The sequence below is a fragment of the Salmo salar genome, chromosome 26, assembly GCF_965601325.2.
Source record: "Salmo salar chromosome 26, fSalSal1, whole genome shotgun sequence".
NCBI lineage: Eukaryota > Metazoa > Chordata > Actinopteri > Salmoniformes > Salmonidae > Salmo > Salmo salar.
Genome location: NC_138316.1, coordinates 11,912,241 through 11,937,043, shown reverse-complemented (window position 1 = coordinate 11,937,043; position 24,803 = coordinate 11,912,241). Strand labels below are relative to the sequence as shown.

Sequence of the window (24,803 nt, the reverse complement as noted above, 5' to 3'; positions counted from 1 at the left end):
TCCAAAAACAAGGACTTGCTTGAGGCTTTCACTTTCTTTTCTAGTCCTGTATAACATAAACCAGGGATCATCAACTAGATTCAGTCGCGGACCGATTTAAAATAAAATAAAATAAAAAATAATAATAATAGTTTTCTTGAGTGGATGGTCGGGGGTCCGGAACATAATGACAAATTAACCACAAGAAGCCCAAACCTTGCTTACATTTGTATATGATCACAGACTCTATTATGCATGGGAATAGTTCATTAAAATAATTTGGAGCTTATTTCCTGGTGTTTTTAGTTTTATTTTTTATGTCAAACAATGAAATTTCAACATCTTTAAAAAAAAAATCATAACTTGTCCGCAAAAATAAAACCAGACGTGGGCCAAATTCGGGCCGCCAGTTGGGCAATCCTGCCATAAACTCACATCATGCTGTATGCAAACAATCAGGAAAATCACTGATTCAAATAAATTAATCTTTATTGAGAAAAAAGATTGATGCAAATACAAAACACCAAGATATCTATATTCGAAGCTTGTCATGATAATGATAAAAAAGATAAGTTCACTTTTTCTTAAAGAAGCAGTACGTGATCCATAGTTCTACCATTGACACATTTAAAAAAGCAATGACTTAATTTATCTTTCTATATACAAATGAGGTAAAAACATAAAATTCCACAATATGTCTGTATCCATTAGACAATGTTGAAGCCATTTATGATACAAATTAAAGTAGAATCTCTTCTCCCCAACCCAGAGAGAAATCCTGTGAATCCCAAACACAATCTTCACATTTGAATCATTATTATTTTTACTAGCTCCTCTGTAAGCCAGGTTCCTGGCCAACCGTGCTCGGAAGATGAATCAGAACTCCATCCCTCGAGGAGCTTTTGTTGTCTATAAAAAAGCATTGCATTGCGGCAGCATTCCATACCCTCATCTCCCCATCCTATTTTAAACTGACGTTGTGGCTGCCTTCAGAAAATTGGCACGTTTGAAATCCGTAATCAGAATGTCGACTTCTCAATCGACTTTTAAAACTCCCATGATCCTTTGGTTTACGGCATGACAGCGCCGCCATCAACTCCCATTAGGATTAGTGTTCTGATGTGTTTTAACACACTCCTACCCTTTACTGTTGTGCCGTCACGCTCAACATGCAGCATCTCTGCGGTGGGAAAAAAATAGAAACTAAATCAAAATAATGAGAAGGGTGTGCTGACGCTACCTCGAAATACATGAAGTACAACGTTGGCGTTTAGTCTATCGCAGAGGGAGGTTACGTTTCTTTTTATTTATTCCATTTGCTGTGCAACAAACCATTTCCAAAACCCTTTCCCGTCCCCTTCTCTACTCCCCATGGAGCTTCACAGCTCCTCACACAAGCACATTTAACTCCGAGTCCCGGAGGTGCTTTGAACGAGCACAAACTCTCCCTCCTTTCCACTCTTCCTCCCTTCTGCATTATACGGCTAATTTCACCTCCATGCTGCACTCCTCTCTCAAAGCAGAGGTGAACAACGCAAATGCAGTGAACGGTGGCTTCTGAAGGGTTTTTAGTGTGGGCAGATTGGTCCTGGTTTATATTATACTGTTTGTGGGGGTAAGTGCATCATCCTCCAGCTTTGGGGAAGGTAAATAGCGGAGCCCCCCCTTGGTGAGATCCTTAGTGTGAATACCCATGTAGCTGGATCATTTCCATTCCATCGCTCAAACTGCTGGGCTCATACGAAAGCTCCCGCCACCTCTTTAACACAACTGGTAAACACTCCCTTTCAGACATATATCAGTGAATACAGTAAACTATGTCTGCCTCCACAACACCATGGCAACAACAGCGAAGGTCAGAGGGTGTCCACTGTCCATTCTATAGGAGGCTTCGGGTGCCACCCTCTCTGCACTTTTTTTTCACCTTGAACTGCCATTCACGAGGAATTTGTCATTGGTATTCATATCATGTTCTCCAGCTGCAATGGTGGTGTTCAGAATGTTTGGTATTCCTGAGAAAGAAGGTTAAAGCTGAGAAACAGAAAAGGCCCTTTCCTCAGCTCCTCTGTCCTTTTCTTCTCTCCAGCTTGATTTCTGAGCTCTCTTCCTCCGGTGAATATAAATGAATAGAGGGGAGAGTGAAGTGAATAGAAAACCAAATCAAGGAAGGAGAAGTTTAGGATATAACTTACGAGCACAACTGGTAACTGTTGACTGCACACCCAGCAAAGTGATTTTAGAAAGAGAGCCCACTGGAAGGCCACAGAAAAATCTTCCTGTATCAAATGTCTAAGCAGTTTTTAAAACACTGATGTATTACAGACATAGAGAACGGAATACGGTATATCAAGGTCCAAGAGGTGCCAGGCAATCCTCGCAATTCATTTCACTGACAAATATAATAACATTTTCACCCGAATCATTGTCAACCGCAAGTCACTACAATAGGTCTGTGTGCCATGCTCGGTAAGTGCCATAATTAATCTGTCCGTGTCATTGATTGGCAGCTCCCATTATCCAGTGAACAGTGAGTCTCAGCTATAGGCCCGGTTAGGTTAACGTCAGTACCAGCCTCAGCCTCGCTCTAGGCCCGTTTAGAGGGGAAAACCCTGTGGAGAATAAGTCACTCCCAGAGAGGAGAGGCCAAGCTCTCCATCAGTCTCTCTCTCCTTCCCGAACTTCTCTCTCTCCTCCTATGCTTCCAATTAGTTTCCTGTAGCTCTGTAGTTTCCTGCTGTTTGGTGGTCTCTGCAGTACAGTAGCTTGGTCTGTCTCCCTCAGCGTTCAGAGGTCGCTGGCCTCAGTCTTCTCGTAGAGGGCATTGAGTTTCTCAAAACGTGGGCCCCAATCCTTCAGGGAGTCTTGGCCCCTAGCCGTGTCCTCCTCCAGCCCGGCTGAGCTGAAGGAGCTGAGGGACCCGGCCAGCGAGCCTCCCCCCTCCGTGGAGAACACCTGCAGGGAGTCGAAGGGGGCCGACTCTGGGGCCTGGTCAGCATCCCGGATGATCTCACACAGGTAGCGGGCCAGGTCCTGGCTGGAGAAGGACAGGCTCTTTCTGGCCAGCAGGAGGGGCCTGCTCTGGCCCTGGGCGGGGGACCTGGTGGGCGGCACGTCCCTCCGCAGGGTGGTGGTGAAGGAAGAGAGGGCGGTGTTGGCGCCCAACCTGCTAAGAGTGTCCTGGGGCTGGGGATGTTGGTGCTGGGTGTGGTGATGTTGGTGGATGGCCCTGGAGCGGCTGTACTGGACAGACTGGGCCGGACTGGGCTGGAGAGACTTCTGTAGCTCGGCCATATCATAGGCATTCTACACACACACACAGAGGGAGAGAGGATGGAATGTCAAAACAGAATGGAAAGGAGGAACAAATGGACAGATGGAGCAATAGAGAGTATTTTCGAATGTTATTAGGATCCCCATTAGCTGTTGCCAAGGCAGCAGCTACTCTTCCCGGGATTCAAACAGAAGTAAAACATCACATCATAGAGCGGGATGGTGAGAGTGAGGAGAAAAAAAAAACGAGTATAGCAGAGCTTCCTCAGCAGTATCCATTTTTCCGTACGCTCTACCTGTCTACGTTTACAATCTGTCTTCATTTCCTCCCTTAGTGAGCAAAATCCAGATTAATTCTCTGCTAGTGGAGAGGTGACAGATCGTGTTAGCCGAATACACCAAGTCATCTGAGGGAACGACAAGGGGGGCGAGGGGAGTGGTTTCACTTCAACAGAGCACGGGGAAATATTGGACGAGGGCTAGAGAGCATCCATTTTTATATAACACACAATCACTTCAACATTCATTTGATTCAGGCGAGACTGATTCACCCTCGTTACCACGGCAGTGCTTTGCTCTGGAGAGATGGGAGCCCGGGCTCTGGAGAAAAGGAGGATGGAGGAACGGTAGAGTGGAGGAGTAAATGACACACGCGTGGGTGTGCTCTGTAATGGATTACCTGATGAGGAAAGTGTGCAAAGCCTGTGTGCTGCTGCAGCGCTCATGTCGAAAGATCCACCAGAGGACCTAAAGTATTGCGGCATTACCAAGCATCCGATAATCACATTATGTCTAATTGTGTGTAAGGAGATCGTGAATATACAAACACTCCACTAGTTGCTTTCTGGTTGGAGTAGGAGGTGAACCTGAATGAGAAGGTGTTACAATGGCAATGGTGGGGAAGAGGAGTGTGCTTGAGCAAGTGTAGTACCCATAATTCCTAGCCTCGAATCCCAACTGAATTATTTCACTTCACAGATTCAGTCTGAAACTGCCTTCATTGAAACCGTTTGTGACAAGGGACCAAAAGGCACATTATCCCATTGTGTGTAGGAGACATAGATGTGTTAGCTCTTACCTGGTCCTCCTCTCCTCCTCCTTCCTCATCGTAGTTGAGCACGTTCTCTCTGATGTCCTCCCAGCCGTCATGGTGAGCTGACACGTGGTAAACACCCTCCTTTAGGCCCTTGTAACTGCGCCAGCGGGTGTACAGGAAGATGCCCAGCAGCAGCACTAGGGGGCACCGGAGAGCACAGAAGGAGGAAGAGACAGACGCACAGAGAGAGAGAGGAAGTTCCTGGTTCAGTTTGATTAGAAGTGACTGCGTGAACCGTTTCCACTGCGTTGATTTGACATTGCAATATCAGCATGATGGCTGTGCTGAGAGGCCTGACAGGCAGACTGCTGGCTGACTCCAAGGACGGCTACCAAATAAGAGCTCTCTTTGCAGAGTGGCAAGTGGTACTCTCAAAATCAATCCTCCCCTATAGACTGCTGTGACCTTTAGAGTATATTATGTACCCATACAGTACTTCTCCATAAATCTCTCTATCCTGTACCCCTCCCTCCCCCTTCCATCACACCTTATTTGACTCAACCTCTCTGCTTTGATCATTCCTCAGATTTCTTCCTCCCATCCTGCATCTCTCTCCCTCTCACTCTCTCTGGATCACTCTCTCTCTGTCTGTCTGTCATTTCAGTTCGTTCTAATTCCTTTTTGATATCCCTCTCTCCCTCTCAATTGCCCTTATTTGTTTTTGGTTCTATCTGTTGATTGTTGCGTGCTCACCTATCAGTAGTTTGATAAGGTGTCACTTAGCAAGGGGACCAGGGTGACAGGCTGAGACTGATTGAATTTAAATCTCCCAATTATCAGGGCAATCTCTGAGTGAACTCTCCCTCGTCAGACGTTAGGTACCGGTGTATCCAGCCAGAAACAAGCTGCGACACCGGCCCCAAAAAATCTATATCAATTTATGAACACAATGCTCACCCTCCTCGCACACGTGTCACAAGCAAATCAAGTGGCTTTTTAGAGGGCTTTGTAGCGCTGGGTCTATTGCACGGGAATATGCAATCCCATGTCTGTCTGTTTCTCTCTCTATTGCAACATTATTGCAATGTTGCAATTGTTTTAAGAGGAGACATGTTCATCTAGGTGAGTGAGTTGTTCAAAAAAGTCTCAGAGACTGACACACGATACTGTTCGAGTTGTGTGTTCTGAAGGCCACTGTCTCTAACTCTAAAGCACAGTGTTTGTGTATGACTGTCTGTCATCACTCGGATTGAGTGTTGTGTGATTAAGAAAAAGGTTACTCTGAAGTTAGGTTCAGGTCAGAGCTCATAGAGGCTTCCCTATTGGGTTGTGTGTCTTCAAAGGCCCTCTCCGATTGAGAGATGTGTGTCTGTTCTCTGCAGGAGCTGAACTGTTGCTCTGATTACCAAGCAGAGGAGGTCTGAGTGGCTGGCTAGCTGCTGCCTCCAAGCCATTTTTTTCCTCTCCTCTCTTCTCCTCCTCTCCTCTCCTCTCATATCAGAACCCTAACAAAGCCTGCACTATCGATTGCATCACCCAACTAGCGACCTCACACAAGCTCCTCCATAACCCTAAGATAGACAACATGCGTCCCAACGTCTAACACACACCACAGTGTATATCAGGCTATGGAATATCACAAAAAATGATTTATTCTGTCTACCACACTCATAAAAAATGTAATATAGACACTGGCATGTGCATCATGTTGTGTCCTAAGATGCATTCATTTGGAGTAAAAAAAGAAGAAAGTTATTTCACTGAAGAATGTTTGTTTGTTTTTCTGCACAACTTGGGGTCTTTTTGAGTGGAAAAAGGTTGCAATTTACTAGTCATGAAATACCGAATTATAAGACAAGTGTATAATTCAACCAAGAGCAAAGCATACTGTTTTGCATACCGTATGGCAAAATACTGAAACAGTTACATTTCTGATTTCAGCACGAATCCATATTGTATAATGATAGCTAGATTCTTTAAGCCTGAGGACAGTATATAGTGTAGACTTTTCTCATCTCAGACCCATATGAACGTGGATAGAGGAAGAAAAGCCTGTTTTCCCTCTCTCCTCTGTTACACCATAGTGAGAGCATCCCCGTAGTGAGAGCATGGCGAGATGAGAATCTCTAAATAAATCAATCCTAGTCAATAATGAGCAGGCTCAAGGCCATCAAACTATAATGCTGTTTACTGCAGCGAGCCTAGCAAAGCCTGCTCTCACTCCCTCCATTCCTCAATCTATTACTCAGTGTGTGTCTTTCCATTTCTCTCTTCTTTTCTCTCGTTCTCTCTCTTGTACCTCTAATCCCTTTCGCTGTCTTTCGGTGTCTGTGTACCTCTCCCTCCCTGCCATCCCTCCTTTCTCTGTCATTCGTTCTCACTGTATTTCTGTCCTCTCTCATTGACTCTCTCTCTCTCTCTCTCTCTCGCTCCACTTTTTGCTCATCTCATACCTCTATTGGTTCCAGGTTATCACTCACTGGATAAATGGTTTGTCATATAACCCTCATTCCATCCCTAGCAAAAGCCAGCTGAGGCTCCAAACCCACAGTGTAGACTCCATCGGATAACCCTTTTTGGGTTCCAGATAGAACCCTTTTTGGTTCCAAGTGCAACCCTTTTGGGCTCTACGTAGAACACTCTGTGGAAACGGTTCTACATGGAAGCCAGGAGGGTTCTACCTTGAACCAAAAGGGTTCTTCAAAGGGTTTTCCTGTGGGGACAGCCAAATACCCTTTTTTCTAAGAGACACACAGTCCAGAGACACATTTAAAAGGCTCCAGCCGACATCGCCGTCTAACAGCTGTGGCATTTATGCCTGTCACCGTGACAACTAATCCGGATACAGGCAGGACAATAAAGAGGAAACATAAAAGAGGGATATTTTATAGAGTTGTATTCCTCTCTCTGACTGAGACTACTTTTTCAACCCCACCTCACAACAGAATCAGACTTTAGGATGAAAAGCTAAACTAATCTGGAACCGAGTGCAGGACTGAAGGGATTAAAACCGAGCCTACACTGCACACACACACACTGAGAAGTCAGACCGAACAGTCTCCCTTCCCAGTCTGCGTGCGTGCGGCGTGCGCGCGCGCGTATGGTGGACGTCAGTTTTCCAGAATTATCAGTCAGCACCTTGAAATAGTGGAAAGCCAAGCTGTTCCATTCCTTTCAACTATGAATTTTCAGTGTGTAGCCTCACCTGCCAGATTTACAGTCTCTTAGAACCTGTTGTTACACACACAGCTGGTAGACAACACTCAGCACCAGTGTAGTTAGAAACCAAAACATTCTCTCTGTATCCCTATAGCTTAATGATGGACAATTGATGTGGTGTCTTGCTAGAGACCAATACATTTTACAATTAGTCAATAACAGGTTTACTGTGAATTATTGGACAAATAATATAAATTATGCAGACATCAGTCAACAAGCCGTTTCAGTAACAAAGTAGGAAGAAGATACAACATAAACGTTACTGATTAAAGACAAATAAACCTTAAGAACAAAGGTTGAATCAGAACAATGGAAATGAGAGAGAAAGACGAGGATATGAGTATGGAAAACAAATTATGAAGACAAAACGGGTTTTGAGAATAGTGTTTTATTATAAATGTGATTAAAATATCCTATGGCACAGAGCTTTACAGAGTGATAAAAGGATGCTTGTAACTCAGTCATTTCAAAAGTACATGAAATAGTAGCGCTCTACTCTAACGTTCGTCCAACATATTTATATATTCATTAAAAAAAATGTAATTCTATACACCATACATGGGGACATTTGAGGAGACTAGCAGTGTAACGATGTGCGCTGAGAGTCGGGAAGCATGCTCAGGGAGTGAGTGTTTTAATAAAATAAATAAATGCCACATCAAACAAAAAACACAAACAACGCACAGACTTAACACTGGAACAGAAACAATAACGCCTGGGGAAGGAACCAAAGGGAGTGATATACATAGGGCAGGTAAATCAAGGAGGTGATGGAGTCCAGGTGAGTGTCATAATGCGCTGATGGTAACGAAGGTGACAGGTGTGCGCCATAACGAGCAGGCTGGTGAGAGCGCACATGTGACTGGTGAGAGCGCACAAGCAGATTCAACTGCGCTATTTGGCAGTGGCATAAACAGGACCACTTGTTGGTTCACTGATTTCAGCCCTGACCTCTCTTCTTTTTTTTTTTATCCTCGCACTGACTTAACCATTTGGGGATGCCGCTGAGTAAAATACACTCTCACAAAAAAATGCTTAGAAATGTCTTACTAAGGGATTCAGGTAGCAGTTGGTGATGTGTCTTGCTATACCATTTCATTCAATAAAATAAATTGACAAGTACATCAATCTCTCTATTTCAGATAAGACGCTGTGTGCATCGTATTGTGTGGATAGCCATGCACATTGTGTTTCTAGTATAGCGATTCGAGGTGCAATCTGGTTTAATTACCGTTAATAGGATGATGTGTGTGAGGCCTCTCCATATCTCCCTCTCAATTCAGAGTTCTGACTCACTGTGTTTTTATAAGGAGCCCTGGCGTGAGGAGAGGAAGCAGTAAGACACTGCTCGTCAATTCACTTCCACATCAGCAACCCTGAGTGTGTTCACGGATACGCAACCACCAAACAGAGCCTGGCACCACTCAGCCCAAGCAGTCCATCTCCATGGGTAGCTAGGCTCTTCTCACGGATGGAGAGGTTAGGCTGGCAACCACAGCATGTTACCCAATCAACTACCCCTACTATGGAGTCAAACAGGGTTTTATTCTGTACATTCCACCACGTAGGGGGGTTCTTACTGTAAATTCCTACTTCTGGACATTGTGGACACCTGTGCCTTTTGCATTTGTCTCTTATCCTTGAGGTCACTGGACAACCTTGAAACATCTGCAGACTAACAGACCATACTCATGCAATAGATGACGTCATTCTACAGTAATCGTTGATAGTGCCCATGACGAGCCCTCTGGCACAGTGGTGTAAAGCCAGAGCATAAGCTCCTGTAGTCATAGGTTAGAGCCCGCTGAATGGCTAAAGGGCATACTGAGACATACAAACAAACATAGCCAGAGGAGAGGCTGCAAGTCTGCAAAAAACAAGGCATTATTGGCTATTCAAATTGTGTGGGGGGGGGGGGGGGGGGGGTGCACTGGGCAACACGCTCATCTTTATTTACACATTGATCATTGATCTAACAAGCAAGACCTAAAAGCTGGACCCTTTAACGGAGCCTAACACCGCCCTCCTACAAACACCTACATACTGCAGTCAAAAGGCACAGCTTATTCCCAACAAAAATATTTCAGCTTTTAGTCTATGACAGCAAAACTGAACATTGGGTAATTTTCACAGATACAATTTTTCCCTCTCCAGTATAGTTCTGGAAAGCTTTACTGAGATCTACTTTTCGGACAAGAGGAGTAGGCCTCTTGCTATTTCCTCACAGCTGTACAGTAGCTAGCCGAGAATGTGTGAGAGATGGGAAAGGTTCCTTCTGCGTCCAGCGGAGGAGAGAAGTGGGTGAGAGGAGGAATTGGAGTGGGTGAGGAGGTGGAGGCGTATAGCGTTCGCATCGTGCCATAAACCTATTAGCCGTTAAGAAAAGGAAGCCTCAGAATGAGATGCTTTTTGTTCAGCTTAATGTCAAGAGACCCAGAGCCCTTTACTCTCCCAGTTATTCAACTGCTTGGATTGACTCCAAACAAACTGGATTGAATGCAGCTGGGAAGAAAATCTCTTGATACTTAAGTTTCTGTGCGTGGAATGCTTGGCCGATTGAAATTCTATCCAAAGCCCTAGTGCATTGATCTCAATTTCTTTGGGCTTCGGTAAACAGCACATTGTGCGCCTACAAATCAAGTAATGAACACTTAAAAAGCAACAGTGGCTGTGGATGATCAAGGTCATGTTGCCTTTAAAATTAAGCAAAGGTACGAGAGGGGAAATTATCATTTTGAGCTTAGCAATCGTTTTTTTGGTCTGCTTGGAGCGACGGCTGAAGCAGATTTTTGTTTTATTTAAAAAAAAAATGTTTTACCTTTATTTAACCTGTCTGGGCTAGGGGGCAGTATTTTCACGGCCGGATGAAAAACATACCCAATTTAAACAGGTTACTACTCTGGCCCAGAAACTAGAATATGCATATTATTAGTAGATTTGGATAGAAAACACTCTGAAGTTTCTAAAACTGTTTGAATGGTGTCTGTGAGTATAACAGAACTCACATGGCAGGCAAAAACCTGAGAAAATTCCAGAGCAGGAAGTGGAAAGTCTGATAATTGTAGTTCTTCTTTTGATTCTCTATCGGAACTACAGTGTCTGTGGGGGACGTTGCACTTCCTAAGGCTTCCATTGGCTGTCTAAAGCCTTCAGAAAGTGGTTTGAGCATTTTCCTGTCACTGGGCGGATAATAGGAGCTCAGTTTCTGAGTGGACTGCCTGGCAACAAAGGGATTGGATATGCTCGGTCCCGCGAGCGCGCCCCTCCTTCTTTTTCTTCTTGAATGAATATGCTATTGTCAGGTTGGAATATTATCGCAATTTTACGTAAAAAATACCATAAAGATTGATTTTAAACAACGTTTGACATGCTTCTAAGTACGGTAATGGAACATTTAGACTTTTCGTCTCTCGTTCCGCGCTCGCGTGTTATGCCTTTGGATAAGTGATATGTACGCACGAACAAAACGGAGGTATTTGTACATAAATATGGATTATTTCGAACAAAAACAACATTTCCTGTGGAAGTAGCAGTCCTGGCAGTGCATTCTGATGAAGATAAGCAAAGGTAAGAGAATATTTCTAATACTAATTCTGAGTTTAGGTTGCCACGAACTTGGCAGGTGTCTGAATAGCTCGCCGTGATGGCTGAGCTATGTACTCAGAATATTGAAAAATGTGCTTTCTCCGTAAAGCTATTTTAAAATCTGACACAGCGGTTGCATCCAGGGGTAGTCTATCTATAATTCTTAAATTAATTGTTATATATTTTGTCAACGTTTATGATGAGTATTTTTGTAAATTGATGTGCACATTCACCAGACGTTTTGGTGGGAATACATTTTCTGAACATCACGTGCCAATGTAAAATGCTGTTTTTGGATATAAATATGAACTTTATCGAACAAAACATACATGTATTGTGTAACATAATGTCCTAGGAGTGTCATCTGATGAAGATCGTCAAAGGTTAGTGCTTCATTTAGCTGTGTTTTGGGTTTTATTGACACATGTTCTTGCTTGGAAAATGGCTGTGTGATTATTTTTGTCTATGTACTCTCCTAACATAATCGAATGTTTTGCTTTCGCTGTAAAGCCTTTTTGAAATCGGACAATGTGGTTAGATTAACGAGAAGTTTATCTTTAAAATGGTGTAAAATAGTTGTATGTTTGAGAAAGTTGAATTATGACATTTTGTTGTTTCTGAATTTTCCGCCCTGATATTTCACTGGCTGTGTCCCGCAGCTGTTCACTGGCTGTGTTCACTGGCTAGCGTCCCACCTAGCCCATAGAAGTTAACCAGGTAGGCTAGTTGAGAACAAGTTCTCATTTGCAACTGCGACCTGGCCAAAATAAAGCATAGCAATTCGACACATACAACAACACAGTGTTACACATGGAATAAACAAAACATACAGTCAATAATACAGTAGAACAAAAGAAAACAAGAAGTCTATATACAGTGAGTGCAAATGAGGTAAGATCGGGGAGTTAAGGCAATAAATAGGCCATGGTGGCGAAGTAATTACAATATAGCAATTAAACACTGGAATAGTAGATGTGCAGAAGATGGATGTGCAAGTAGAGATACTGGGGTGCAAAGGAGCAAGATAAATAAATAAATAAATAAATAAATACAGTATGGGGATGAGGTAGGTAGATGGGCTGTTAACAGATGGGTTATGTACAGGTGCAGTGATCTGTGAGCTGCTCTGACAGCTGGTGCTTAAAGCTAGTGAGGGAGATATGAGTCTCTAGCTTCAGAGATTTTTGCAGTTCGTTCCAGTCATTGGCAGCAGAGAACTGGAAGGAAAGACGACCAAAGGAGGAATTGGCTTTGGGGGTGACCAGTGAGATATACCTGCTGGAGCGCGTGCTACGTGTGGGTGCTGCTACGGTGATCAGTGAGCTGAGATAAGGCGGGGCATTACCGAGCAGAGACTTGTAGATGACCTGGAGCCAGTGGGTTTGGCGACGAGTATGAAGCGAGGGCCAGCCAACGAGAGCGTACAGGTCGCAGTCGTGGGTAGTGTATGGGGCTTTGGTGACAAAACGGATGGCACTGTGATAGACTGCATCCAATTTGTTGAGTAGAGTGTTGGAGGCTATTTTACAGACGACATCACCGAAGTCGAGGATCGGTAGGATGGTCAGTTTTACGGGGGTAAGTTTGGCAGCATGAGTGAAGGATGCTTTGTTGCGATTTAGGAAACCGATTCTAGATTTAATTTTGGATTGGAGATGCTTAATGTGAGTCTGGAAGGAGAGTTTACAGTCTAACCAGACACCTAGGTATTTGTAGTTGTCCACGTATTCTAAGTCAGAGCCGTCCAGAGTAGTGATGCTGGACGGGCGAGCAGGTGCGGGCAGTGATTGATTGAATAGCATGCATTTTGTTTTACTTGCGGTTAAGAGCAGTTGGAGGCCACGGAAGGAGAGTTGTATGGCATTGAAGCTCGTCTGGAGGTTAGTTAACACAGTGTCCAAAGAGGGGCCAGAAGTATACAGAATGGTGTCGTCTGCGTACAGGTGGATCAGAGAATCACCAGCAGCAAGAGCGACATCATTGATGTATACAGAGAAGCGAGTCGGCCCGAGAATTGAACCCTGTGGCACCCCCATAGAGACTGCCAGAGGTCCAGACAACAAGCCCTCCGATTTGACACACTGAACTCTATCAGAGAAGTAGTTGGTAAACCAGGCGAGGCAATCATTTGAGAAACCAAGGCTGTCGAGTCTGCCAATAAGAATGCGGTGATTGACAGAGTTGAAAGCCTTGGCCAGGTCGATGAATACGGCTGCACAGTAATGTCTCTTATCGATGGCGGTTATGATGTCGTTTTGGACCTTGAGCGTGGCTGAGGTGCACCAATGACCAGCTCTGAAACCAGATTGCATAGCGGAGAAGGTACGGTGGGATTCGAAATGGTCTGTAATCTGTTTGTTAACTTCACTTTTGAAGACCTTAGAAAGACAGGGTAGGATAGATATAGGTCTGTAGCAGTTTGGGTCTAGAGTGTCACCCCCTTTGAAGAGGGGGATGACCGCGGCAGCTTTCCAATCTTTGGGAATCTCAGACGATACGAAAGAGAGGTTGAACAGGCTAGTAATAGGGGTTGCAACAATTTCGGCAGATAATTTTAGAAAGAGAGGGTCCAGATTGTCTAGCCCGGCTGATTTGTAGGGGTCCAGATTTTGCAGCTCTTTCAGAACATACGCTATCTGGATTTGGGTGAAGGAGAAATGGTGGGGGCTTTGGCGGGTTGCTGTGGAGGGTGCCGGGCAGTTGACCGGGGTAGGGGTAGCCAGGTGGAAAGCATGGCCAGCCATAGAGAAATGCTTATTGAAATGTTCAATTATAGTGGATTTATCGGTGGTAACAGTGCTTCCTAGCCTCAGAGCAGTGGGCAGCTGAGAGGAGGTGCTCTTATTCTCCATGGACTTTACAGTGTCACAGAACTTTTTGGAGTTAGTACTACAGGATGCAAATTTCTGTTTGAAAAAGCTAGCCTTAGCTTTCCTAACTGCCTGTGTATATTTGTTCCTAACTTCCCTGAAAAGTTGCATATCACGGGGGGCTATTCGATTCTAATGCAGAACGCCACAGGATGTTTTTGTGCTGGTCAAGGGCAGACAGGTCTGGAGTGAACCAAGGACTATATCTATTCCTAGTTCAACATTTTTGAACGGGGCATGCTTATTTAAAATGGTGAGGAAGGCACTTTTAAAGAATGGCCAGGCATCATCTACTGACGGGATGACGTCAATGAGGGTAGAGGGGAGGACAGCGGGAGACGGCCAACACATTAACACCTGATCTAGTGACTGACTATGACTGGCTAACACTAGATTGACCAAAAGGCACATATCAAGGTGAGTACTGGTCAAAGGTCAAAAGGGACTCATTTGCACTGCCTGTTATAACTAGATTATAAGCTGTACCTTGCTACCATAGCATGGTCCATACGCTGCCCACACACTATCATTGTTTGACTCAGGCAATTTCTACTAGACCTGGACTTCCAGCACAGTGCTCTACTTCAGCTGATAGAACGGTAGGGGAGATGGTCACGACAAGAGGTTGAATGGGACGGGGAGAAGAGCAAAAAAGGGGAGGATTTGATGTCCAGTGTTACCATGGAGATGAGACAGACAGACCAGACCAGACAGACAGACAGACAGACAGACAGACAGACAGACAGACAGACAGACAGACAGACAGACAGACAGACAGACAGACAGACAGACAGACAGACAGACAGACAGACAGACAGACAGACAGACAGACAGACAGACAGACAGGCGACACGCAGGCAGGTGGGGCGGTCAGTCACCAGAGCCAGAGCAGGCAGTAGTTGGTATAGCTACCTAGCAGAGCCATGAAGCAGATGCAAATGGCGAACAGGGAGCTGAAGCTCAGGCCCACGTCGTCTCGGTAGATGGCCAGCGCCACCTCGCAGTGGCGCCCCCGGTAGCCCTCGGGGCAGTGGCACGTGAACGTGGAGGGCGACTGTGCCACGCAGGTGCCCCGGTGGCACGGCCGACTGGCACACAGGGTGTAGACGCAGAACTTTCCAGTGTCGTTCACCTTCACCATGTGGCCAGGGGGACATCTAAAAAAAAAGATGGAGGGAGGAACAAGAGGAGACAAAGAGAGAGATAAAACAGAGGTTTTCTGATTTCCTGCTTCTGTTTTGGTCCTCCACTGTGTTCTGAGGATAACACAATGCATTGGTCAAAATCAATCTCAATGAAATAGTTACACATGACTTAGACTCTTTTCCATGTTACCTGTATCTTGTTTCTCCTTCTGTGAAACAAATGTTACGGTGTGGTTGCTCTGTGATTCAGATACGCCCATACACAGAGACACACATCGGCGTACACACGTATGATGTGAAACCAGTTGGACTCCTGCAGAACTCACACCGAGCATTAACCAGGCTGACGAGCAGCAGTGAGGATGAGCAGCCTGCAGGCTGTTGAAAAACAACATATCCCTGTGTCTTTCTACAGCCTCTTAAAATCACCACCATTACCAGGATCAGAGAGAGGAGCTAGAACAGCGGGCCTGAGTCAAATATCTGCCCACACACTGCCTGTCAACATTTGACTCAGGCATGTTTACAGTCAGCCCCGCAGGACTGAGGTGTATCAAAGGGACAGGTTTTTCCAGGCCCCCTGCGCTGTCCCTCTTTGACTGATGGGGGATGAGGGGATGTTTGTCTAAGATTAAAGGCTGCGAGAGAATGAGCCACTGGCTTCTGAGGCTGTAGTCCTTGAAGAAGACCGAGAGGGTCTCAGTGTGTTTGCATAAGATATAGAGATTTGCTAATTGTGTCCGATTGTGCGTACCTGCACTCATGGACTCTCCAGAGGTCAACGCAGGTGAAGGGGGGGCTACACTGGTTCCTCTTGCAGGAGTCAGAGGAGCAGCCCACGGAGAGCCCCTGGGAGCTGACCACAGAGACCCCGTCTCTGGACTGACCATCCAGAGGTACGTATCGACCGTTCAGCCTCAGGTCCCGCATGCAACCTTAAGCGAGAGGAGAGGACAGAATGATAATCAAGCACACACACACACACACACACACACACACACACACACACACACACACACACACACACACACACACACACACACACACACACACACACACACACACACACACACACACACACACACACACACACACACACACACACACACCATTTACTTTCTTTGCCATGGTCTGACACGCTTACACACTAGTCTTTCAGGGAAAAGGCTTTTAAAGTCCATTTAATAAACACGCAAACTGTCTGTTTCTGCCTGAGGCAAAGCTGGTTGACCACCCTTGTATTTGCACATTCTACTGTCTCTCTCCCTGCATGTCACATGCCATATCCACAGCACTGCAGAGCACTGCACTGCACACTCTCATAGCCGCCTCACACTTTATCCATCTCATACTAACCTCCCCTAGGGCAGCCATCATCCCGTAACTCTAAAGATGCATTTGTGTGAATGATTTATTCACCAGTCATATGAATCATTTATAATCGGCAATACAATACTTTGTAATCTCACTAAAAAGCGGATTATGAATTGATAAAGCCCCTAATTCTGGCTGCACTTTAGAAAGCTCTGTTCTCCATCTGTCACTAACTGTCTGCCTCGCACGCCCAGCCTAGCTCTTTCCCATCATGTCCCATTCCCTGCAGTCTTCTCACCCTGGAAGCTCTTGTTGGAGCCTGAGGGGAAGACGTTTCCCAGCATCACCACTGTTGGGTCGGTGATGATCTCTCGGCTCCGGCCTGGAGCCGTGCTGGCCTCCCGTCTGCCCCCGCCCCCATCCAGACGCAGGGTCAGCTCGTTGTCGTGGCGATCCAGGTAGACCTCGTGCCACTCGCCATTGTCCAGGCGATAGGAGGGCAGTGTCAGGTTGTAGTCTCCGTCTCCCAGGTTATAGAAGACAGACAGTAGGCCCTGGTAGATCTGGAGGAGAGGAGAGAGTTATAGAAGACAGACAGTAGGCCCTGGTAGATCTGGAGGAGAGGAGAGAGTTATAGAAGACAGACAGTAGGCCCTGGTAGATCTGGAGGAGAGGAGAGAGTTATAGAAGACAGACAGTAGGCCCTGGTAGATCTGGAGGAGAGGAGAGAGTTATAGAAGACAGACAGTAGGCCCTGGTAGATCTGGAGGAGAGGAGAGAGTTATAGAAGACAGACAGTAGGCCCTGGTAGATCTAGAGGAGAGGAGAGAGTTATAGAAGACAGACAGTAGGCCCTGGTAGATCTGGAGGAGAGGAGAGAGTTATAGAAGACAGACAGTAGGCCCTGGTAGATCTGGAGGACAGGAGAGAGTTATAGAAGACAGACAGTAGGCCCTGGTAGATCTGGAGGAGAGGAGAGAGTTATAGAAGACAGACAGTAGGCCCTGGTAGATCTGGAGGAGAGGAGAGAGTTATAGAAGACAGACAGTAGGCCCTGGTAGATCTGGAGGAGAAAGTTATAGAAGACAGACAGTAGGCCCTGGTAGATCTGGAGGAGAGGAGAGAGTTATAGAAGACAGACAGTAGGCCCTGGTAGATCTGGAGGAGAGAGTTATAGAAGACAGACAGTAGGCCCTGGTAGAGCTGGAGGAGAGGAGAGAGTTATAGAAGACAGACAGTAGGCCCTGGTAGATCTGGAGGAGAGGAGAGAGAGTTATAGCAGTAGGACAGTAGGTCCTCTCTTCTCCAGACCATTTCCGGAGACCTTCTCCCCTTCCTCACCTCGCTCATCAACTCATCCTTGACCGCTGGCTACGTCCCTTCCGTCTTCAAGAGAGCGAGAGTTGCACCCCTTCTGAAAAAACCTACACTCGATCCCTCCGATGTCAACAACTACAGACCAGTATCCCTTCTTTCTTTTCTCTCCAAAACTCTTGAACGTGCCGTCCTTGGCCAGCTCTCCTGCTATCTCTCTCAGAATGACCTTCTTGATCCTAATCAGTCAGGTTTCAAGACTGGGCATTCAACTGAGACTGCTCTTCTCTGTGTCATGGAGGCTCACCGCACTGCTAAAGCTAACTCTCTCTCCTCTGCTCTCATCCTTCTAGACCTATCTGCTGCCTTTGATACTGTGAACCATCAGATCCTCCTCTCCACCCTCTCCGAGTTGGGCATCTCCGGCGCGGCCCACGCTTGGATTGCGTCCTACCTGACAGGTCGCTCCTACCAGGTGGCGTGGCGAGAATCTGTCTCCGCACCATGCGCTCTCACCACTGGTGTCCCCCAGGGCTCTGTTCTAGGCCCTCTCCTATTCTCGCTATACACCAAGTCACTTGGCTCTGTCATATCCTCACATGGTCTCTCCTATCATTGCTATGCAGACGACACACAATTAATCTTCTCCTTTTCCCCCTTCTGATAACCAGGCGGCGAATCGCATCTCTGCATGTCTGTCAGACATATCAGTGTGGATGACGGATCACCAGCTCAAGCTGAACCTCGGCAAGACGGAGCTGCTCTTCCTCCCGGGGAAGGACTGCCCGTTCCATGATCTCGCCATCACGGTTGACAACTCCCTTGTGTCCTCCTCCCAGAGTGCTAAGAACCTTGGCGTGATCCTGGACAACACCCTGTCGTTCTCCACTAACATCAAGGCGGTGACCCGATCCTGTAGGTTCATGCTCTACAACATTCGCAGAGTACGACCCTGCCTCACACAGGAAGCGGCGCAGGTCCTAATCCAGGCACTTGTCATCTCCCGTCTGGATTACTGCAACTCGCTGTTGGCTGGGCTCCCTGCCTGTGCCATTAAACCCCTACAACTCATCCAGAACGCCGCAGCCCGTCTGGTGTTCAACCTTCCCAAGTTCTCTCACGTCACCCCGCTCCTCCGCTCTCTCCACTGGCTTCCAGTTGAAGCTCGCATCCGCTACAAGACCATGGTGATTGCCTACGGAGCTGTGAAGGGAACGGCACCTCCATACCTTCAGGCTCTGATCAGGCCCTACACCCAAACAAGGGCACTGCGTTCATCCACCACTGGCCTGCTGGCCTCCCTACCTCTGAGGAAGCACAGTTCCCGCTCAGCCCAGTCAAAACTGTTCGCTGCTCTGGCACCCCAATGGTGGAACAAGCTCCCTCACGACGCCAGGACAGCGGAGTCAATCACCACCTTCCGGAGACACCTGAAACCCCACCTCTTTAAGGAATACCTAGGATAGGATAAAGTAATCCTTCTAACCCCCCCCCCCCCTTAAAAGATTTATATGCACTATTGTAAAGTGGTTGTTCCACTGGATATCATAAGGTGAATGCACCATTTTGTAAGTCGCTCTGGATAAGAGTGTCTGCTAAATTACTTAAATGTAAATGTAATGTAATGTCCTGGTAAATCTGGAGGAGAGGGTAGAGGGGTTATTGACTTCAGACTACTGCTGGCATAGAATCACAAGAGAGTCAATACTTTTCATCATTGAAGATTCCAGGGACCCCTCTTAAGTCCACCCCAACAAACCCCTATACACAACAACCAAGAGAGTTAAGATGCAGTAGACATGCAGTAAACAAAGCCAATAGCAGTTGGACAATCCACTCAATAAACCAACATAGCTCTTCTGATACACAAGCAGAGGACATGAATGTGAGGGCAGACAAAAGACGGAGATAGAGGGAAGAAAAATGGCAGGAGGATGATGATTCTGTGACTCTGGGACCATGAGGAAACAGTATAACCATTGAGGGCTGGCTCTGATAAGACCCTGCCACACACTAACTGAATTAAACATAGCTCCCCCGTAATTGGAAACACCAGGGCCTGGGGAATTCAATACGCCTCCATTTATTCAGCAACTCTCTTTTTAACTTTTCCTCTAGAGGGTGGGTCATCTGGGCTCTATGACATACAATCACTTTCTGGGCTGCTCACATTTTCAAAGAACTTCCTTTCTCTAGCATCTACATCTAACTCTGCGTCTCTGTCTCTGCGTCTCTGTCTCTCTCTCTATGTCTCTCTCTCTCTGTCTCTGTCTCTCTGTCTCTCTCTGTCTCTCTCTCTGTCTCTCTCTCTGTCTCTGTCTCTGTCTCTCTCTCTCTGTCTCTCTCTCTCTGTCTCTCTCTCTCTGTCTCTCTCTCTCTCTTTGTCTCTCTCTCTCCATATCGCTACCAACCTGTCTCTCAGTCCTTTGGCCTATTCCTATCTTTGTTCTTATCTCCCTCGTTCTCTTTCTCTCTTTCTCTCCACTCTGTTTCACAACAACAACAAGCTCCATTGATCTCAGTCCCAATCTCACTGGTAAATCCTAGCTCAACAAAACAACATGACGAGACCAACTTTATCTTGTCTTCTGTTGAAGCTCACCTTTATTACCCAGGATCCACCAAGCCTGACAGTTTTCATTAGAAAGCAGGATATACCAATGAAATGAAACAGACATTTTTTTTTTATGCAACAAGCTTCTCTCTATCCTCAAATCTTGAAAAGAAAACGATTCCATTTCAGCCTGGCTCGAATGCTAATCACTTGACTTTCACAGCGCAATATTCATTGAAGACAAATGGTTTATTTGCAGCCAGGCACACAGATCCAAACCGAGGCGAGTGTTAGTCTACGGCCATTGATATGGTGAGAAGCAGCCTTCATTTAAAAAAAATAAATAAATAAATCCTGCGAGGCTCCCACTGAGCATAATTTGCAAACGCTCCATTTTACTCCGCCGCTGATGTCGACGTAAACAGAATTTGAGACGAGCAGAAAGAGAGGAGATGGGGGCAGGGTTTCTCACGTATACCTCAACCTTTACTCCTCCCCCGCAAGCTAAAAGGCTAAAACTGAACTGAACTGCTCACCTCCTGTACACCACCCCATCAGCTGGCTCGGATGCATGAGAAAAAGCAGTGAGCTCCACTAAGATGGCTCCAAGGTCATTTCCCTTATGAACCATTGCTTATTTCAAGGATTCCTAATGAACTATTAATTATCTTCAGACCTCAGTGGGATGGCGCTTTTACCAGACTAAGCGAGTGCTGCCGAGGCACCTCATGTCCCCCCCCAATTAAAGCTGAATGGGAATGTGCTCTGCTTCATGCTCTCTCTCTCTCTCTCTCTCTCTCTCTCTCTCTCTCTCTCTCTCTCTCTCTCTCTCTCTCTCTCTCTCTCTCTCTCTCTCTCTCTCTCTCTCTCTCTCTCTCTCTCTCTCTCTCTCTCTCAGGTGAGGACGGAGGTTCGGGGTGGCTGGCTATTCCCTCTACTGCACCAGGAGAGCACTGCTCTGTCCCCAATCTGCATTAGTCTGTGATCGCTTATGTAAACTCTGTCTTATCACTGTGTACAGTATATTATCTCTACGTCCTTCCAGATCAGCAGCCTCTTTATTACTTTCAAAAGCGTTCTATAGAACCCCCAGCTGGCTGAATGAAGTAGCTCGCTCATTATATAGTACATTGATCCATGCTACCTACCCATTCACACACAGTGCGTAGGCAGAGAGAGAGAAAACCATACAGCTGTCAGACAATCGGAAACATTTCTGATCTTGGATACACGTGGGATTCAGTGCATCTCTCATAATCTAAGGCATCAAGGCATAGGGAGAGAGACTAGAGGACATGTGACCGGTACAATATGCTCCTGGGTCTATATTCAGGCTACCAGACAAGGAGTATTAATTGCGAGGAGGGCTTTTGCTCAAGGCTTCTCATCCTCGTTGTTTTATTGGTGTTAGCAATGTTAAAATGGCAATTATCACCCCTATTATCTTGCTATGCCATCACCAGGGCTAGAAGTGGAAGTTAATGCTAGCCTACCCGCTGGGCAGTGGGTCCCCTTGCATATCAGAGACACCTCTCTCCCAAGAAACCCCCAGGAGCCACCTGCTCCTTCCATCCCTCCATCAGGACGGAGGACAAGAAAACGACAGAGGGAATGAAAAAGGAAGTGGGCTACCACTGTGAGGCTTCAACCACACGAGTCGACACTGTGAGCTGCGCTAATGAAATCTCTAACCTGCCACTCCAGAGGGAGCACCACATCTCAGCGCTCTCCGCACGCCAGTCTGATGGCATACCGATAATTAAATCAGTGGCGATTTGTAGAGGAGAGCAGCGAGAAAAACAAAAAGCTGCAATCGGCAATCTAAACACGTCACTGTGAGGTGGGTGCGAAAAAAAAAAAAAAAGCTATTTTTCCTAAAAAACAAGGAGTCCTTGGAGTGTGAGGCGCATCTCAAGCTCCTTCTGAAAGCCTCCGCACGCTCAGCGTACATTCAGCCAAGAGAAACGCATGAAAATGTAGGGGCTGATTGAAAGCAAAACACCGTGCTATAACGTTGCACATCTGTTAGGGGTTAATATCGGAGGAGGTTTGCCTGAATTGGTGCATTTCACACCCGCTGCACACAGAAAACGTCTGACATTTATGTTCCTGTGATGAATCCACTCCCCACGTTGTGGCATTGTACTAAAGATATGTGGATGATGGAGAAGGTTAGGGGGATGAGAGACAATGTGGTAAAAACAGCAGTATACATAACGGATGACACTAATGTTAGGATTAACCTCAATCACACCGTTGGGATGATGAGAAACATTTCATGGGCACGTAAAAGCATATTATGAGCTCCCATGGTCGGGAGAAACAGAGATTTAAAGGCAAACGGGGGAGTCAAGAGAAGATATAAAGAGAAAGACAAACAGGGGAGTCAAGAGAAGATATAAAGAGAAAGACAAACAGGGGAGTCAAGAGAAGATATAAAGAGAAAGACAAACAGGGGAGTCAAGAGAAGATATAAAGAGAAAGACAAACAGGGGAGTCAAGAGAAGATATGAAGAGAAAGACAAACGGGGGAGTCAAGAGAAGATATGAAGAGAAAGACAAACGGGGGAGTCAAGAGAAGATATGAAGAGAAAGACAAACAGGGGAGTCAAGAGAAGATATACTGCTCAAAAATATAAAGGGAACACTTAAACAACACATCCTAGATCTGAATGAAAGAAATATTCTTATTAAATACTTTTTTCTTTACATAGTTGAATGTGCTGACAACAAAATCACACAAAAATAATCAATGGAAATCCAATTTATCAACCCATGGAGGTCTGGATTTGGAGTCACATTCAAAATTAAAGTGGAAAACCACACTACAGGCTGATCCAACTTTGATGTAATGTCATTAAAACAAGTCAAAATGAGGCTCAGTAGTGTGTGTGGCCTCCACGTGCCTGTATGACCCCCCTACAACGCCTGGGCATGCTCCTGATGAGGTGGCGGATGGTCTCCTGAGGGATCTCCTCCCAGACCTGGACTAAAGCATCCGCCAACTCCTGGACAGTCTGTGGTGCAACGTGGCGTTGGTGGATGGAGCGAGACATGATGTCCCAGATGTGCTCAATTGGATTCAGGTCTGGGGAATGGGCGGGCCAGTCCATAGCATCAATGCCTTCCTCTTGCAGGAACTGCTGACACACTCCAGCCACATGACGTCTAGCATTGTCTTGCATTAGGAGGAACCCAGGGCCAACCGCACCAGCATATGGTCTCACAAGGGGTCTGAGGATCTCATCTCGGTACCTAATGGCAGTCAGGCTACCTCTGGCGAGCACATGGAGGGCTGTGCGGCCCCCCAAAGAAATGCCACCCCACACCATGACTGACCCACCGCCAAACCGGTCATGCTGGAGGATGTTGCAGGCAGCAGAACGTTCTCCACGGCATCTCCAGACTCTGTCATGTCTGTCACATGCTCAGTGTGAACCTGCTTTCATCTGTGAAGAGCACAGGGCGCCAGTGGCGAATTTGCCAATCTTGGTGTTCTCTGGCAAATGCCAAACGTCCTGCACGGTGTTGGGCTGTAAGCACAACCCCCACCTGTGGACATCGGGCCCTCATACCACCCTCATGGAGTCTGTTTCTGACCGTTTGAGCAGACACATGCACATTTGTGGCCTGCTGGAGGTCATTTTGCAGGGCTCTGGCAGTGCTCCTCCTGCTCCTCCTTGCACAAAGGCTTTAGTAGCGGTCCTGCTGCTGGGTTGTTGCCCTCCTACGGCCTCCTCCACGTCTCCTGATGTACTGGCCTGTCTCCTGGTAGCGCCTCCATGCTCTGGACACTACGCTGACAGACACAGCAAACCTTCTTGCCACAGCTTGCATTGATGTGCCATCCTGGATGAACTGCACTACCTGAGCCACTTGTGTGGGTTGTAGACTCCGTTTCATGCTACCACTAGAGTGAAAGCACCGCCAGCATTCAAAAGTGACCAAAACATCAGCCAGGAAGCATAGGAACTGAGAAGTGGTCTGTGGTCCCCACCTGCAGAACCACTCCTTTATTGGGGGTGTCTTGCTAATTGCCTATAATTTCCACCTGTTGTCTATTCCATTTGCACAACAGCATGTGAAATGTATTGTCAATCAGTGTTGCTTCCTAAGTGGACAGTTTGATTTCACAGAAGTGTGATTGACTTGGAGTTACATTGTGTTGTTTAAGTGTTCCCTTTATTTTTTTGAGCAGTGTATAAAGAGAGAGAGAGAGAGAGAGAGAGAGAGAGAGAGAGAGAGAGAGAGAGAGAGAGAGAGAGAGAGAGAGAGAGAGAGAGAGAGCGACACACACACACAGAAAGCTCAGTCTCACCTCTAAGCGCAGGTATTCACTCTGTTCCTTGGACAGTAGGCTGAGGATGGCACTACCGTGTTTGCGGGTCCGGACCAGAACCTGTACCTGGGTCTGCCGGGCTGGCAGAGGAGACGCCAACTGGTAATGAACATGACTCCGCCCATCAAAGGAATACTCTGGAACTTCTGCCAACAAAAGACAAGACAATGTGTTAGCT

General features: G+C 46.4%; 1 protein-coding gene across 2 annotated transcripts in view; it reads right to left on the bottom strand.

Moving 5' to 3' along the window:
* Positions 1-450: 450 nt before the first annotated feature.
* The window catches only part of LOC106587167 (neural-cadherin), a 213,223-nt gene continuing 188,870 nt past the window's right edge, over positions 451-24,803 (bottom strand). The window contains exons 28-33 of one of the 2 annotated variants that reach the window (XM_045708388.2): positions 24,605-24,771; positions 16,717-16,981; positions 15,859-16,039; positions 14,872-15,116; positions 4,328-4,482; positions 451-3,282 (exon numbers count right to left, since the gene is read on the bottom strand). In XM_045708388.2, coding sequence (XP_045564344.2) covers positions 2,764-3,282; positions 4,328-4,482; positions 14,872-15,116; positions 15,859-16,039; positions 16,717-16,981; positions 24,605-24,771 — 1,532 coding nt within the window. In that variant the 3' untranslated portion in view covers positions 451-2,763. Of the gene's footprint in view, positions 3,283-4,327; positions 4,483-14,871; positions 15,117-15,858; positions 16,040-16,716; positions 16,982-17,349; positions 17,672-24,604; positions 24,772-24,803 lie in introns of those variants that run through there. The other variant, XM_082969408.1, reaches the window with a different exon arrangement.